This window comes from Mustela nivalis (genome assembly GCF_964662115.1).
Source record: "Mustela nivalis genome assembly, chromosome: 18".
Classification (NCBI taxonomy): Eukaryota; Metazoa; Chordata; class Mammalia; order Carnivora; family Mustelidae; genus Mustela; species Mustela nivalis.
The window spans coordinates 56123479-56140450 of record NC_139037.1 but is presented as its reverse complement, the minus strand read 5'-3'; the positions used below and the strand labels follow the sequence as shown (position 1 = coordinate 56140450).

Below are 16972 nucleotides of genomic sequence, written 5' to 3'. Positions count from 1 at the left end.
TGCTCGGCCTCCTTTCCTTCCCTACTCCAGAGGGCCAGGATGGTCTGTTAACAGCACTGGATTGTCCCATCAGTAGCCTCCTGACTGGTCCACTGAGGGTCAGACAGCCCCTCCCTCTCTCCCTGTCATCCCCAACCCCCCCTCCCCCATTCAAGCTAATGAGACCAGCCCTGATTCCCCAGCCAGGCTGCTGGCCTTAATCTCCCCCCACCCCCAGCAGGGGGTTCTTGGGGGTGGAGAAAGAAAGAGCCCCGTATGGTGAGACACAATGACCCAGCCACAAGGCAGGATTACCACCATGTCTCCCATGCATGTACTGTGCGAGGTTGGGTGCACGCCCGTGTGCAGGCTCTGGTGTACGGCGAAATAGAACAGACCCAGGGAGGGTGATGGAAACAAAGACAATCGGAAGTACAGAGCAAGAGAGGCTACCAAGATAGGGAGAAAGCAGAATTGGAGGGAAAGTTGGGAGAAAGAAAACGAAAATCCTACCGTCAGATGAGGTGTTGGAGAAAAAGAGAGAGAAACAGGACTAGAACTTGGAACTTGGGGGGTTAGATAAAGAAGCCCAGAGGAATGGGGTTGGCTGGAGTTGCGGGGACAGGTGGACAGACAGGGACACAGGGACAGAGAGACCCAGAGCTGGAGGGCGAGGAAGGGGGCACACATGCAAAGGGGCAGGAGTGGCATAGCTAGAGGCCCAAGGAAGAGAGAAACTGAGGCACAGAGCTCCCAAACAAAGACCAGTGGTGTGGAGGGAGGAAGAGAGAGAGGGAGGAGGAGAAGCTGATGTCCCACAGAGACAGTTCAGAGACCAGAGTGATAGAGTCCGAGACTCAGAGAGAAAAGGGGAAACTGAGGCAGAAGCCACGAACAATGGGGCCAGACAGGTTTGAATTAGTCTGCAGACAGAATGTTGGGGAGACAAAGGGTGGCCCAGGAGGGGAGGCAGAAAGCCCTGTGCCCCTTATTTTTCAAATAATCTCTCAGGAACACCCCGCACTTCTCTCCTTCCTCTTTGATGGGACGCCAAAGTGGGAGGGACACCAGTTAGACCTTCGGAAGAACTTCCCTGAAGAGTGGGGGCTCCTGGTCTCAGGCAGGAGCTGGGGCTTCCCATCCCCATCAGCCCTAATTGCCAAGATGTTGCAGGGAGGAGGGGAGGGGATTAGGCAGATGGGGGCCCCTCCCCCTCCCAGCCAATGTCACCTCCTGGCGTCCAGTCAAGTCCCCCACCAGGGGCCAGGATTACCCTCTGAGATCCAGGCCACCGCAAATGACATCACTCCCAGCCTGGGCTTAAAACCTCCCCATGTGAGGGGACCCGCTTCCTTCAGCTTCTGCTACCTGCTGACTCTGTCCAGGACCTGGGCCACCAGGAGAACCCTCTCCCATTTCTGGAAGGTGAGTGTCTGCATCTCAGCGCCCAGGCATAGGGCCGAGAGGAGGGGGTGTGCAATGTTTGCTGCAGGTTTCTCTAGAGAATGGAGGTCCCATCTTGGTGTTTGGAAGTATAGGGCACCTGTGAGCGCAGCAGGAGGGTACGAGGGTGTCTGCCTCAGGGGGGCAGCTCGGACAAGGCAAAGGAGGACCTTGAATGCGGCTGAGCTGGGGGAGTCTTGTCACGGCTGATGTGGGTCCCCCTGGGTCTGGGCTTAAAGCCTGGCTTTTACTCACTGTGTGTCCTTGGGTCATTCACATGACCTCCCTGGGTCTCAGCTTCCTTGTCTTCTAAGTGTTGACAATGAAAAGTTGCCATGGGGAGCCTGTCACAGGCCTGGGCCCAGGAGAGACAGCTGGCTTCCTCTTGCTTTGGGGGACTTGGGGACAGATCTGGGGGTCGAGAGCAGGGGACGCTACTCTCTGAGACTTGGTTTCTGCCTCTGTGAAGCAAGGATCATAGTAGGACCTGCACTGGAGGGAGTTTTATCAGGATGATTGTTCCCTGAGATCTTATTCCCGAGGCCCTCAGTGCGTCTCTGAGAAGTTGGGGGATGGTGAGGTCCCCATGGTTGTCAGCTGCCTGACTGGGGGTGGTTACTGTCCTCTGCACCCCTCAGGCTTGGTTTCCCCACCTGTAGAATGGGACCATCTCCTTGGCGACTCACAAGCTTGGGCGTGAGCCTTCAGGCCTTACCTGTCAGAGCACCTGCTCAGGTGGGAGCCTGTGAACCCCGGGAATGCCAGCCTCGGGTCCCGCACCTTGTCCCCAGGGCAGGGAGAGTGGTGTCCCTCAGCCCACCTTTGGGACAAGGATGTATCATTGCCTTGAACTTCGCCTGGCAGGGTGATGATGGGGTTGTTGTCAGGCTGATTGGAAATTCTCAACAAAAGGTAGACATCATCACTGTTGCTGTCTGGGCTTCCCAGGACGGGACATCCAAAGCCTGTACGGAGTGGAGTGGGGAAGTCCCGAGGCCATGACGTCGCTTGCTATCTGTCTCATCTTGTTGCCAGAGAAACATTTCAGTGGTTGTCTGACGATATTTTTGTTTATTATTCTTTGAGGACGTCTTGTCCACAAAGCACTCGTGGGTTGTCTGACGAGCCGGCAGATGCTCAGTCCTGGAGGGCACTGTCATGACCAGTTGCCTGGTCTTGGGGGAGCACCTGCCTTGCCCCACGCTCGGAGTTCCTGTCTGTAGGTGGCTCAGCCCAGCACGAGACGGCCGTGCTTTCCTGGAAAGCCCACCATGTAGCCTGGTTAGCCCCTCGCACGGTCGATGGGGAAGATGAAGAGCTTGGATGTTCTCATTCCGGGCCATGCCCTTGGACCCTAGCAGGGCAGTGCTACCCATCTCCTTTTTTCTGCACCCCCCAGAAGCTCCAATGAAGCATCCTCGCCCCCTTGGGGAAGAGGGAGAGGACAGAGGGAACCCATGCTGGGTGCTGGGAGAAGAGCCTTCCGGAGCCTCCAACCCAGGGTGGGAATCCCAGGTCCCCACTGACAGTCTGTGTGTGACCCTGGGCAAGTGACCCGGCCTGAAGCTGAAGATGTTCCCGTCTGTGAAATGGGAGCATAACAGGAATGCTGCGTCAGCCTCCCCAGGCTCTGCTGAGGACAGAGGGTGTAGACGGGTGTCCAGCGTAGAGAAGGCTGGTGTGTGAGTTGGCCCTAGCCTTGTACCGAGTTACACTAAAACTTAGCGCATCAAACACTTCTGGTCCCATACAGTGTCTGAGGGACAGGGATCCCCAGGCGACCCCACTGGATAATGCTGGCCCAGGTCTCTTTGTGCTGCTGTATGTAGGCTGATGCTGGCCAAGGCTGAGTCCTTGGCCGGCTTGCCTGATGCTTTGGAAATGACTTTCCCCAGGGGGCTTGGTCCTATGACCTCAGTTCTTGGTCTTGGCATGTCCGCACGACCCCGGCTGCCTACCCCCAGAGCGGCGCCAGCCTTGGAGGTCCCTCTGTCATTTCTGCAGTGCTGAGCGGGGAGCCCATGGCAGCCCTGCTCTGTAGGAAGGGACAACACAAGGAGCTGAATCCCCGGCGTGGGGTGGGGGGGATTATTGGGGGCTTCCTAGAATGCCCACCATTACTTGGGATTTAAAGCGGCTTTTTTATTTAATTGTAACCACCAGCACTGAACTTCCCCGTGACCTTCCTGCACATCATCTGGTTCGTTGTGCTCCAGTCACACTGGGCACCTTGGTTTCCACCTCCAAAGAGACAAAATGAGCCCAGACTCCGGGCTTCGCAGCTGCCTGCTGTTCCCTCTGCCTGGAGGTGTCTCCCCATGGGACGAGGAGCCTGTCGCTTTTTAGCCCCCAGGGTCCTCTCCTCACGGAGAGGTCTTCCCGGACCATCCGTCTAGATGAGCTGTCTTCCCCTCGCCCCAAACCCCGTCATTACCCTATTTCGTTTTCCCAGGAATTCGATCCCATGAGAACAGAGATGCCGTGTGCCTCATTTCTTGCTACCTCCCCATCTCCTACAGCTAGATGGAATATTAAAACTATTTCCTGGAGGGGCAGTAGGACCCCAATTTATGATAAATAGAGCACCCCCCCCCAAGTGGGAGGTGAGAAGGACACGCTCGTGGGAGCAGAAAGGGGGAAGAAGCTAAGGCAAAGGTCTTCTGTTTTTTACTTTTACTTATTTCTGAAATATTGGGGTGTGTGTGTGTGTGAGAGAGAGAGAGAGAGACAGAAAGAGGGAGTAAGAGAAATCCAGGTTAGCGTGTGGGATGTGGAGTTGGAGCCTGCAGGAAGAGACGGGGTTAGCGGTGACAGGGACCGGACAAGAGGCATTCGTGGCTCAGGGGAAGGCTTATGCGCACACCCAGAGAGACTGGGGGTCATAGGGAGGGGTCATAGGGAGCCCCAGAAAGGGTCTTAGGGTTTTTTATTGTTGCTTTTGTTTTTGGAAAACTTATATGTCTATATGGTTACAAGGCAATCCAAATTGAAGAAACGAGGCTTGGATATAGCGCTTTCCAGAAAGCCTCACTTCTAGTGGTATCCTGTGTTCTTCCTGGCAATTTTCTGTGCATACATATGCATACACACACACACTATATTATATATAATTGCTGCCTTGTTTTATTTTATTTTTTTTTAAAGATTTTATTTATTTGTCAGAGAGAGGAAAAGAGAGTGAGCACAGGCAGACAGAATGGCAGGCAGAGGCAGAGGGAGAAGCAGGCTCCCTGCCAAGCAAGGAGCCCGATGTCGCTGGGATCATGACCTGAGCCGAAGGCAGCTGCTTAACCAACTGAGCCACCCAGGCGTCCCTGCTGCCTTGCTTTAAAAGTCATGGGTGGTAGCCTGCTATACGCACTGTTCAGCACCGCATCTTTTCCTTTGACAATATATATGTCGCATATGTATATATCATCTAATATATATTAAATTAAATATCTTTTTTAAAGGATTTTATTTATTTATTTGACAGATCACAAGTAGGCAGAGAGGCAGGCAGAGAGAGGCAGGCAGGCTCTCTGCCGAGCAAGGAGCAAGGAGCCCAATGTGGGGCTGGATCCCAGGACCCTGGGATCATGACCTGAGCCGAAGCAGACACTTAACTGACTGAGCCCCCCAGGTGCTTCTAATTTTAACAAAATTGAAAAACCTGATTAAAAATTTATTTAAGTTATTAAATGAGGAGACCAGCTGTTTCCAAGGGAGAAGTCAAGGAATACAGGCTCATACCGTTCTTCAGGGAACGTATGGAAAACAGAAAGGAAACTGGACAGCAGGAGAGCGAATCCTCTGTAACCCTAAGGTCATCCTTTCTGCTGGAGACAAATCCTTTGCAACCAAACTTCTTGCAAGTTACCATTTCCCTTATCAGACTCCCCACGCTGGTCCATAGCAAATAGCAACCTGAACAGAGATCTGGTCCCTTAGAAGATGAACTAACCCTGGGTCAGGGAGGGGTTCTGTGAAACAGGCTCCCAGGATGATCTAGAAATGACACCGTGTCCCCTCTTATTGCCAAATTTGGGATCATTTCTCGTAACTATTTGCCAGAGAACTTTAAGAATCAGTTCGCTGCAGCCTTACACTTTTTAGTGACGTCATGGAATTCCCTTGAATACATGCGCCATCATCTACTTGCATCATTTACTTCCTACCTCCCCTTTGGTGGGCAAAGGGACTGCTTCCACATTTGGGCGACTGGACACGTGAGCACTGGCAGGCTCCGCTTGGAGTCTGTGCAAATATCCGCTTGCAAGTGGGGAGGGGCGCCCCCTGCTGTTCGCTGATGACCGCAATGTCAGGGGCTCGGTTAAGGAGCTGGTACGCGGTGCATTTCCCCTCCCAGCCGCCTAAGGATGGAAATACTGTTTGCATTCTCATTTTCCCTGGAGGGGACGGAGTTGCCCTGAAGGCAAACAGCCCCGGGGAGGAGTGTATGGCGGGGAGAGGAAAGATGGTATTTCACTTTGATCAATGCTTCCAGTATATTCAGATGCCGCTCCTGACTGGACACCGGAGCGCCTGCTTCTCTGTACTAAGGCTGGCACTGGAGCTAAAGGACCTCCTCTTTTCCTTTGCCCACCTGATGGGTCACACGTGGTCGTGGAAGATCGCCTTTCACTTGTCTGCATGCTGTTCTGCCATCCCAAATTTGTGCGGGACGCTTCCGGTGTTTATGGGGGAAATGCCCATGTCTCTAGAAACCTCCAGGTCCCAAGCAAGGGGTGGCCCTGCTGTCCGTGATTCTCTGCGGGGCTGGACATCTTTTCTGGGGCCTAGGATGGGCATTCCAGTTTCAGCTGCTGATGCGGACGGGGTTTTGGGGAAGCTTTGCCCATCTTAAGTAGAGGGCAATAGGCGGGGAAACTGAGGCACATAGAGATACGTACTCATGGGCACACACCTAAGAAGAGTCTGAAGCAGGACTTGGACCTGAGCCTGTCGGGCACCACGTGGTACCTGGGAAGTGCCTGAGCGCCTCCTCCTATCTTGCAGGGCCGTGGACCTGGGCCGCGGTGTCCCCAAAGATCATGATGGCGTATATGAACCCGGGGCCCCACTACTCGGTCAACGCCTTGGCCTTGAGTGGTCCCAGCGTGGATCTGATGCACCAAGCTGTGTCCTATCCAAGTGAGTACCATCCTTCTCCCGATGCCACCTCCCTCCAGCTCTCGGTGACCCCTAGGGTCCCTTATCCTCCCTCAGGAAGAAGCTGGGAATTTGCCAGGGTAATATTGGAGTCACATACTGACTATATGTAGTCATTTGCAATTTGCTAAACACTTCTCCACGTCCTTTAGGGGTGCAGGAAAGTGTAGGGGCGTTCATAACAATTTAGGAAGGGTTCCTTCTACGTGGACCTGTCACTCTTCTACACTAGAAAAAGCTGAATATTCTTGATTATGTGTTTCAATTGGACATGCCTTCATGCATAAGAAATTTTAGAAAGGGTATAAAAACCGAACTCATACACCTCCTTAGAGGGCTAAAGCCAGTTCTTGGGGTGAGGCATGAGCCCCAAGATGACGGGCAAAGAGGTGCCCCATTTCGCAGGGGGACAGAATGAGGTCTACAAGGTCAGGAAGTAGGTGGGCAGATGAATGCCCAGAGAGGGCTTCTCGGCATTCCACTGGACCTCAGAACCTCCCGCCGGGGGACAAAGAGACTGGCAGGTCCAGGTCCCGTGATGGTCCTATTGTCCTGTCCCTGCTTCAGGTGCCCCGAGAAAGCAGCGGCGGGAGCGGACCACCTTCACCCGGAGCCAGCTGGAGGAGCTGGAGGCCCTGTTCGCCAAGACTCAGTACCCGGATGTGTATGCTCGCGAGGAAGTGGCTCTGAAGATCAACCTGCCTGAGTCCCGGGTTCAGGTGGGGGTGGTCCGAGCCCTGGGTGTCTTCCAGCCCTTCCTGGGACCCAGAGTGAAGAGAGGGGGAGTAGCCCTAGAGTAACACCCAAAGTCATGTATGGCCTGAATATGACCCCTCGTCCCCGTTACTGCCCCTCACCCCTCCCTCCACTTTCTTTGCCAGCCACATCTGCCGATTCTTCCCCTAACACACCTGCTACGCACACACCAGCCCCAGGCCCTTTGCACCCCCTGTTCCTTCTACCTGGAGTTGCTTATTCCATCACTTTGCTCAAGTCTTTGTTTATTGACCGATCAGGTCACCGTGTCCATCAATGAGACCTAGCCGTACCCTCGCACTTACAGGTGCAATGTCCCCGGGGGCCCTACCCTGCTGCTCCCTCCTCCCGCTCTGTGGGGTCTTTCCAAGTATTGATCACCTTCTAAAATACTATGCAGCATACTTACTGTCGATGTATATAACCTGTTGCCCTTGACAAGAAGGTCCGTCCACAGAGGCATCCCCAAAGTCCTAGTTCGTGCATGGTGATTGATTATGCGGAAGGATGGATAAGTGTACATACGGGCGTATGTGTGATTGCGTGTGTGTGTGTGCATGATTACCTGCACACGTGCATGTGTGATAATACGTGTGTGCCTATGACTGTGCATGTGTGGATAATTGCAGATGCGAATGGTAGGTCGGATGGACAGACGGGGTGCCCCGTAACCGATGGCAAGGTACGGTGGTGTGATTGGGATGTGCCTCTCCCATAAACGCCATCATTCAGGGCACCGTGGGGGCTCTCCGGGCTCCCTCCCCACTCACCCACCCCATCTCCCCTTGCCCCCCCCCCCCAGGTTTGGTTCAAGAACCGCAGAGCAAAATGCCGCCAGCAGCGCCAGCAGCAGAAGCAGCAGCCGCAGCCCCCGGGTGCACAGACCAAGGCCCGGCCCGCCAAGAGGAAGGCAGGAATGTCTCCGAGATCTTCCTCGGACGTCTGTCCAGACCCCCTGGGCATCTCGGACTCCTACAGCCCCCCTCTCCCCGGCCCCTCAGGCTCCCCCACCACAGCCGTGGCCACGGTGTCCATCTGGAGCCCGGCCTCAGAGTCCCCGCTGCCGGACGCCCAGCGGGCGGGCCTGGTGGCCTCAGGGCCGCCTCTGACCTCCGCGCCCTACGCCATGACCTACGCCCCCGCCTCTGCGTTCTGCTCTTCCCCCTCAGCCTACGGGTCTCCGAGCTCCTATTTCAGCGGCCTGGATCCCTACCTTTCCCCTATGGTGCCCCAGTTGGGGGGCCCGGCTCTCAGCCCCCTTTCTGGCCCCTCCGTGGGGCCCTCCCTGGCTCAGTCCCCCACCTCCCTGTCCGGCCAGAGCTATGGCACCTACAGTCCTGTGGACAGCTTGGAGTTCAAGGACCCCACAGGCACCTGGAAGTTCACCTACAACCCTATGGATTCTTTGGACTACAAGGACCAGAGTGCCTGGAAGTTTCAGATCTTGTAGAAAACCCTCTCTGGCGTCTGCGGGGTCGGGCCTCCCTCCAAAGGCAGTGGCCCCTCTGGACTCATGGGCGGAGCAGCCCACCTGCATCCCTGCCTCCCCCTGCCCCGAGGAGGGTCCTCTCGCTCTCTGGGGGGCAGTTCAGTAGGACTTAGTAACCCTCAGCCCAGCTGCCGTTTTAAACCATGAGCCCCAGACTCCTGACATGGGTGCTGAGAGGGTGCCCCGGGACGGAATTAAACCACCCTTGGTGGTTGATGTGGGGGGTCCTGGAGAGGTTGGCCTCGAGGTGCCCTTGAACAGACACAGGTGGGAAGGCTCAATTCCATACCTTCCGTTTGGGACGCTTGCTTAGCGTATGTCTAGAGATCCTTCTAGAAAATCCAAAGACAGTCTTTTAAGCAGCCCCATCATGGAAGCTTAGGCCAACTGTCCAGTTCAATTAAAACAATCCACTTGGCATGTTACAGATTTCACAGGTCAGATTTTGTATGATAGGTTAGGGGGCTCTTTGATACATATACATATATATATATATATATATATATTTTTTTTTTCTTCTTCTTTTTCATCTTCTTCTCTTCTTAGTTTCTTCTTAAGGACATTGCATCACTCATACATTCTTCCGGACGGTGAGAATGGGCGTATTTGGTGCGCGAACGGAAGGCAAGCTGCCTGTTTCATGTCTCCTTTGCCCCTCCTTTGGTTGGAGGATTTTCTAAAGGTGAATTTCATCCGAGCTTTGGAGGCACCGTGGTGGTTAGGACTGGGGCCGACCGTGAGCCCCAACTCTAGCTGTGGGTATTTCAAAAAGGAAGAGGAGGTGGCCAGCTTCCCAACTGTAAATGGGCAAGAGATAGGCATGGGGGGAAGAGACGTGGATTTGGAGGAAGCCTGCATTTCAAATACACAGTCTCTCTCTTAGATTCCGTTTCCTGTTCCCATTGCGGGGACTGGACCAGAGAGCCTGACCCAAGGGAGTGCCTCTGGGGTGGGGGGAATCTTTCTTCCCATGCGGACTTGATCCTCAGTGACAGAGACAAGCACCAAGAGAATTTTAAGGAGTCAAGTATGTTGACGCTCTTGGAAGTGTGGTGGTTTGCCTTTGCTTCCTCAGTCTGAATTTTTCTTTCATTTTCGGCCCTGGGGGAGACAGCAGCCATGGGTCTTTCCTTGGGGGCTTCACAAGGCAGCTGGAGGTAGGGCGGGAAGGTGGTGTTCTGGTACATGGTGACCACGAGCCACCCCCACCCGCCCCAAAGAAGAGGAAAAGCTCTGATTTGTAGCCTTTGTCCATTTCTGTGGTGTCAATTCTCCCACTGTGGCTGATTTCTAGGGTCTGATCTGAGGTCAGGGATGCAGAGCCTGCCGTCTACCCTCATGGGCTGGTAGGAGACGGCTTCAGGCCCTCCGTGCAGGAAGGAAGGTCAGGAGGCCTCAGATGGGCTTTCTGGGTCCAGGCCGGGAGAGGCCCACATGGCCCAGACCCCCAAGCCCTCTGACGGGCGTGTTGAGATCACTAGAACCCACAAGGGTAGGTTCCTCAGCACACCCTGGGACCATCCCTCATGGGCCTGAGTCATGCAGGCTTCTGGGACATTAGACCTGGGAGTGACTCGGAGTCCAGTGTGGGGCACAAACAGACAAGGACGATGCCAGCTGGGGTGGGGGATGGGCGGTCCAGGCAGAATTTGTAGGGGTGACTCTGTTAGGAGAGTCTAGTTTCCTTTCCTGGGTCCAGCTTCCTGAACTCTGGGGATGGCAGAGGTTCTACTTCCTAAAGCCGATGAGTGACAAGGGGGAAAAGGAAGCGGCCGAGAGCCGCCTCATTCGGGGTGCCCTTTCTCACTCACTGGGACTCCGGTCTCCTTTCCTCCAGGCCACCCACAGAGTGACAATGATTAAAATGCTCAATCCCGCTTAAAGTCTGGGTGATTTTTATTTTTTAAAATTTCTGAGGAGGGGCAGACCAGGAGAGGTAGAAAAAGGGGTCACTCCATCCCTCTCCTTCTGCCCCCACCCCCCGTCTCTGGGGAGATGGGTCTGTCCATGTGCTTTCTCTGTCTGGTCACTGTCTTTTCCTTGGGAGCTCCCTAAAGCCAATTAATCAGGGACATGGGCTCCAGATGCCAGCTTCCATCTGCTGTGACATCGCTGGGTCCCTGAGTTTCCCTCTGCAAGGAGGGGGGGTGGGGGCGGCCACGCATCCTGAATCAGTGGCCCATGTGAGGACACAGGCCCTCCCTGTCCGCCAGCCTCGGGTCCCTGCCATGTCCCTCTCACCTCTGCTTCTCTCTTTCTTTTCCTTCTGACTGTCCCTCAGACTCCCAGGTCCCCATTCCTCTTTGCTGGATTTGTACCTTTTCCTTTTTCTGTTTTCTCTGCTCCTTTCTTTTTCTGTTTCTCCAAATGTTAAGTCATCATTGTCTGCTTCTGTCCCTCTCAGTCCTAGAGGAGCCCCAGGTTAAGCTCTGCGTGTGCGTGTGTTGTGGGGTGTGCAGAGGGGGACACAGTGTTGGTGAGGTCAGACACACTTGCTATCAGAGCCTGGGTTGGCCCCTTCTGGTCCCAGGATCCAGGTGATTCATTTCTCCCAGCTTCAGCTTCCCCTCCTGTAACACCAAGAAAACCTACCTCAAGGGAATGAAATGGGATCATTTTCTTTTCTTTCTTTCTTTCTTTTTTTTTTTTTTTAAGATTTTATTTATTTATTTGACAGACAGAGATCACAAGTAGGCAGAGAGGCAGGCAGAGAGAGAAGAAGGGAAGCAGGCTCCCTGCTGAGCAGAGAGCCCGATGCAGGACTCGATCCCAGGGCCCTGAGATCATGACCTGAGCCAAAGGCAGAGGCTTAACCCACTGAGCCACCTAGGCACCCCATGAGATCATTTTCTTAAGTACCTAGTCTTGAACCTCTCTCTGGTCTGTGGTAAGAGCCCAATAAAAGTTTATTTGTTGTAAAACACACAGCACATAAAACTGACCATTACAATCATCTTATTTTTTTTTTTTTAAATAAAGATTCTATTTTTTAAGTATACTCTACACCCAGTTGGGGCTCGAGCGGACCACCTCAAGATCAAAATTTTCATGCTTTACCTACTGAGGCAGTCAGGTGCCTCCATTATTATCACCTTGAAGTGTGCAGTTCAGGGCATTCACAGAGGAAAGCAGACACTAAAGGCCACGTATTGTAGGATTCCATTCATATGAACAGTCCGGAAGAGGCAAATCCACAGGGAGGGCAAAGCAGGGTGGTTGGGTGCCAGGAGCTGGCAGAGAGGGACGGAATGGGGAGTGACTGCTTAACAGGTATGGGTTTCTATTCAAGGGACAAAAAAGTTCTGGAACTGGGTAGCGACCCATTAATTTCACCTCGAAGTATATACCCCAAAGAACTGACAACAGGTGTTCAAGCAAAAGCCCGAGGGTTCCTGTTCATTGTAGCATTGTTTGCAATAGGCAAAGGACAGAAACAAGCCAGACCTCCACCAGCTATTAAATGGACACACAAAATGTGGTCAGGCCATCCAGTGGACTTTTTTTCTTTTTAAAGATTTTATTTATTTATTTGACAGAGACACACAGCGAGAGAGGAACACAAGCAGGGGGAGTGGGAGAGGGAGAAGCAGGGGAAGGGAGCCCCATGCAGGACTCGATCCCAGGACCCTGAGATCATGACCTGAGCCAAAGGCAGATGCTTAACCGACTGAGCCACCCAGGCGCCCCATCTGATGGACTCTTACTTGGCCACAAAAAAGAAGAGCTTATTTATATTTTCTTAGTAATCTTTACACCCAACATGGGGCTCGAACTCATAACCCTGAGATCAAGGGTCACATGCTTGTCCAACCCAGCCAGCCAGTCACCCCGGGTGTGTCCTAGATCTCGATTACAGTGGTGGCTCCATGGCCATATAGGATGGTTCAAACTCCTTAAACTGTACTGTTACAATGGGTAGATTTTGCAGGATATAAATTATACCTCAATACACTGGAAGGAAAAAAGAAAAACCCACAGAGCATGTACTGTTGGCCAGACACTGGAGAAAGCCAGTCCAAAGACTGCTGATTCTCAGAACAATCCAGCAGAGAGATGCTATGTGTATCAGATAAGACACTCTTACGCTCCCCATTTCACAGATGAGAAAACCGAGGCTGTGGGAGGTCAGGGGACCTGGCCAAGATCCCACCACTAGGAAGAGGTACTTGGGTTTTATATTCATCTTGCTGGGGCCTCCAGACCCTGCTGGCGTTTCTCCCCTCCCCTCCGACTTGGGTCCTCCCTCCTTCTCCCTTCCTCCCAAGTCTCAAGCTCAGGTGTGCGTATGTCTCTCCCCCACTCCCATATGTCTGGGTCCTCCCCCCACTCCATGCCTCCTGCTCTCTGAGCCCCTCCCTGCTTGTCTCCTCTGTCCCCGAACAGGACTAATTTAGCAAATGCTCCAATCTTCTTACGATTGGAAGAATGGCCTCAGCAGAATGGCCGGGAATTAGCAGGGATTAGGTTCGGACACATGACCCTCCTCCCTGGGGGAGGGGCTCTGGGGAGACAGATGAGTTTTATTCATTAATTTTTTAAAAATATTTTATTTATTTATTTGAGAGAGAGAGAGAGCACTTGAGTGGCAGTGGGGGTGGGTGGCGATGAGGAACAGAGGGAGAAGCGAACTCCCCACTGAGCAGGGAGCCCAGCCCAGGACCCTGAGATCATGATCTGAGCCAAAGGCAGCTGCTTAACCAATTGAGCCACTCAGACGCCCCTGACAAGTGAGTTTTAACTAAGTGATGCCCTCCTCCGCAGTAAATCGTGCCTAGGACATGCAGTAATAGTAAAATCACAGCCGAACGCTTCATGGGGTGCTTATGACGTGCTAGGGACAGTTAGGCACTTTCCTTGAATTTCTCTTACCCCTCCCCCTATCTTCATTAGAGGCTCACGTGGTGGGGGCCATCCCCCAGCTCCCCTACTTCATGGGCCAGGAGGGGGTGAAGAACCTTCCCAAGGCAATCGGGGTCTAGCCCCAGCCTTCCCGGTTCTTTTCAGTGTGAAGATGGAACAGAGGCTGGGCGGCGGGGAGGATGGTGTGGCTGTTGCTACGCCTTGTGGCAGTGTGACCTCAGGGATCCTGGTTTCAGCCCCTCAGAGTAGGGAGGAGATGGGGGGCAGCAGGGGTGGGGGTGGAACCTGGAGAGGAAAGTGTGCTCTGGGAGGGAGCCCAGAAAGAACAGTAGAGGAAGGGATTAGGTAGGGGAAAAAGCCAAGACAGATACCAGGAGGGGACTTTCGTGCAAGGTAGGCTTTCTTCCTTAAGTAGGAGGTAGACTTCTCCAGTGAAGCATATGGGTCTGGGGTTTTCTTGTAGGAGGCAATTATGTGCTTAATTCATTTAACAGATATATCATTGTTTGTATTTTAAGATCTCTTCTTGGGTCGGTTTCAGAAAGTTGCATTTCTCAAGGAATTTGTCCATTTTTCTCTACGTTGTCAGATTTGTGGGCAAACATTTCCTCACGATCTCCTAATTTCCGTTTGATTTGGCTGTAGCATTAAATGACATAGCAGATCCAGATAAGAAGAAAGCCTAAAATCAACCATCTTTAACGTCTGGGTGGCTCTGTTAAGCATCTGTTTTCAGCTCAGGTCATGATACCGGGGTCCTGGGATGGAGCCCCGCATCGGGCTCCCTGCTCAGCGGGAAGCCTGCTTCTCCCTCTTCACTCCCCCTGCTTATGTTCCCTCTCTTGCTGTGTCTCTGTCAAATAAATAAATAAAAACTTGGAAAAAAGAAAAGAAAAGAAGATCCAGTCTCGGTTCCTTTTGTTCTTATCTTTCTGGACCACACTTCTGGGAACTTCCAAATTCTTCTGAGACTCCCATGGATTCAGGGAAGATACCCCCTTTCACAATCACTACTCTTTCTCTAGGTTTTCACTGAAAAACGTCTTCCGTTTGACCCAGAAAATGGGCTTTAGCTGTATCACCCCGGGGGAACCATTAAAAAAAAAATTAAAGGGAAAATTTTACTAAGTATCCCATGAAGGAAAATGCAACAAGTTATCACATGGATGGGGGATGGGTATTGATTAATAAATCTTTAAAAAATAAAAAAATAAAAGTTTGTTATTTTTCATTAAAAATTGGATTTTGAGTTTTATCAATGGTTCTTCCTACCTATATTGGAATGATATGATCTTCTCTTTTTATATTAATGTGACAAATTACCTCCCTTGGTATTTAAGTATTAAATCTGTCTTGCGTTCCTGGAATAAACTCAACTTGGTCAGGATGTAATTATCTTTTATATGAGCGGGATTCCTTCTGATTTTGTCTAGGACTTTGATTCCATGATCTATAACTTTCCTTTATCTCAGCGTTCTTGCCAGGTTTTAGATATCAAGGCCTCATGAAACAAAATGGAAAATGTTTCCTCTCTTTCAGTTCTCTGGAAGCTTGCATAAGACTGATGTCATTTTCTTCTCAATTGTTCTATGAAATGCCTGGGCAAAACCAAATGGTCAAGGCGTGTTATTTGTATGAAAAATGTTAATTATGGATTACTCCTCTTTTAAAAAAATAATGTACTTGTGTTTTTATTTAGTTATTTATTTTTCAGTAATCTCTACCCCAACCAGGGACTTGAACTCATGACCCCGAGATTAAGAGTCACACTCTCCACCACCTGAGCCAGCCAGGCACCCCTGGATTATTCTTCTTTAATAGGACTATTTGGACTTTTAATTTGTATATGTGCTTGCTTGGGTAAGTTGTGTTTAGCTTGGAGTTTGTCATCTAAATTTTCAAATTTCTAGACATACAATCATTCACAATATCCTTTTATGATCATTGACATCTTTTTTTAAAAAAAGACTTTATTTACTTATTTGACAGACAGAGATCACAAGTAGGCAGAGAGAGAGAGGGGGAAGCAGGCTCCCTGCCAAGCAGAGAGCTCGATGCGGGGCTCCATCCCAGGACTCTGGGATCATGACCTGAGCCGAAGGCAGAGGTTTAACCCACTGAGCCACCCAGGCACCCTATGATCTTTGATATCTTAATGTAGGATTTTTCATAATGCCCTATCTCATGTTCATTTTTTTTTTAAAGATTTATTTATTTATTTGACATAAAGAGACACAGCAAGAGAGGGAACACAAGCAGGGGAAGTGGGAGAGGGAGAAGCAGGCTTCCCACTGAGCAGGGAGCCTGATGTGGGGCTTGATCTCAGGACACTGGGATCATGACCTGAGCCAAAGGCAGACACTTACTGACTTAGCCAGCCAGGCTTCCCTCTCACATTATTATACAGTAACAGTGATCCTAACTGGGCTGTGGGGAATTTGCAGGGAGTGCCAGGAAAGATCTCCCAGCCCCTAAGTCCTGTTAATTAAACGTTAAACATTAAACATAATGTTTTCTATAGCACATAGCCTTTATCGGATTTTTCTGGGTTCGCAGACTCTGCAGCTCCTCCATTGTCCTCCTGATGCAGTGTTTGGATGTGGGTGAGGTCTGGAGCCCACGGCCAAGAAAGAATTCCTGAGACATCTTTGGTGCAAAAAGGTTATTTTATTAAAGCAAGGGGACAGTGCTCCCTTCGGCAGCACATATACTAAAGCAAGGGGACAGGACCCCGGCTTCCCTCTGGGTTGTGAAGGGTGACGGATTATATACTTGGGAGTTGGGGAGGCAAGGAAGAAGGGGGGTTTGCCAAAGAACTTTCCTAGGCTAAAGAGGACCTACAAGATACTGGAAGCCTTGCCCTTGTCAAGCTAAGGTTGCTTTTCCCTCTAGCAAAGCCTTAACATTGAGACAGTTGGGAGTTTCCTGGAGGAAGGTTATACTTTGCCTCAAGTATCCGTCACTGGGCTGCAGGTTAGAAGGAAATTTAATTTGAGCTGCATTTCCTTTGACCTTGGTTTTCTATGTCAATGTGGAGGGTGTGGGGTGATGTTAGAGCCCCAGGAAATGGAGTCTATGGACGGTCTAGCAATAAACTAACTTCCAGGTTTTCTTGTAAATTTCTTTCACAAAGACGTTTGCAAACTGTTGGGGACTCCTGTCTTGTAGGACTATGATCTTTATAAATTAACCTTTTGTTTTTCCCTTGCCTTTCTTTAGAAAAGAAAGTGCCTGAGGAATGTCATGCAGACCCTTACTCTGCCCCCCGTGGGGTGGGGTGCGGGGACGGGTTGT

General features: G+C 51.5%; 1 protein-coding gene across 1 annotated transcript; it reads left to right on the top strand.

Moving 5' to 3' along the window:
* Window positions 1–6455: 6455 nt before the first annotated feature.
* Window positions 6456–8779, top strand: LOC309853241 (cone-rod homeobox protein; the record flags this gene model as incomplete). Its single annotated transcript, XM_082711082.1, has 3 exons — window positions 6456–6555; window positions 7141–7292; window positions 8132–8779. The coding sequence occupies 3 exons, from the start codon at window positions 6456–6458 to the stop codon at window positions 8777–8779; spliced, it is 900 nt and encodes a 299-aa protein (XP_082567208.1).
* Between the last annotated feature and the right edge of the window lie 8193 nt (window positions 8780–16972).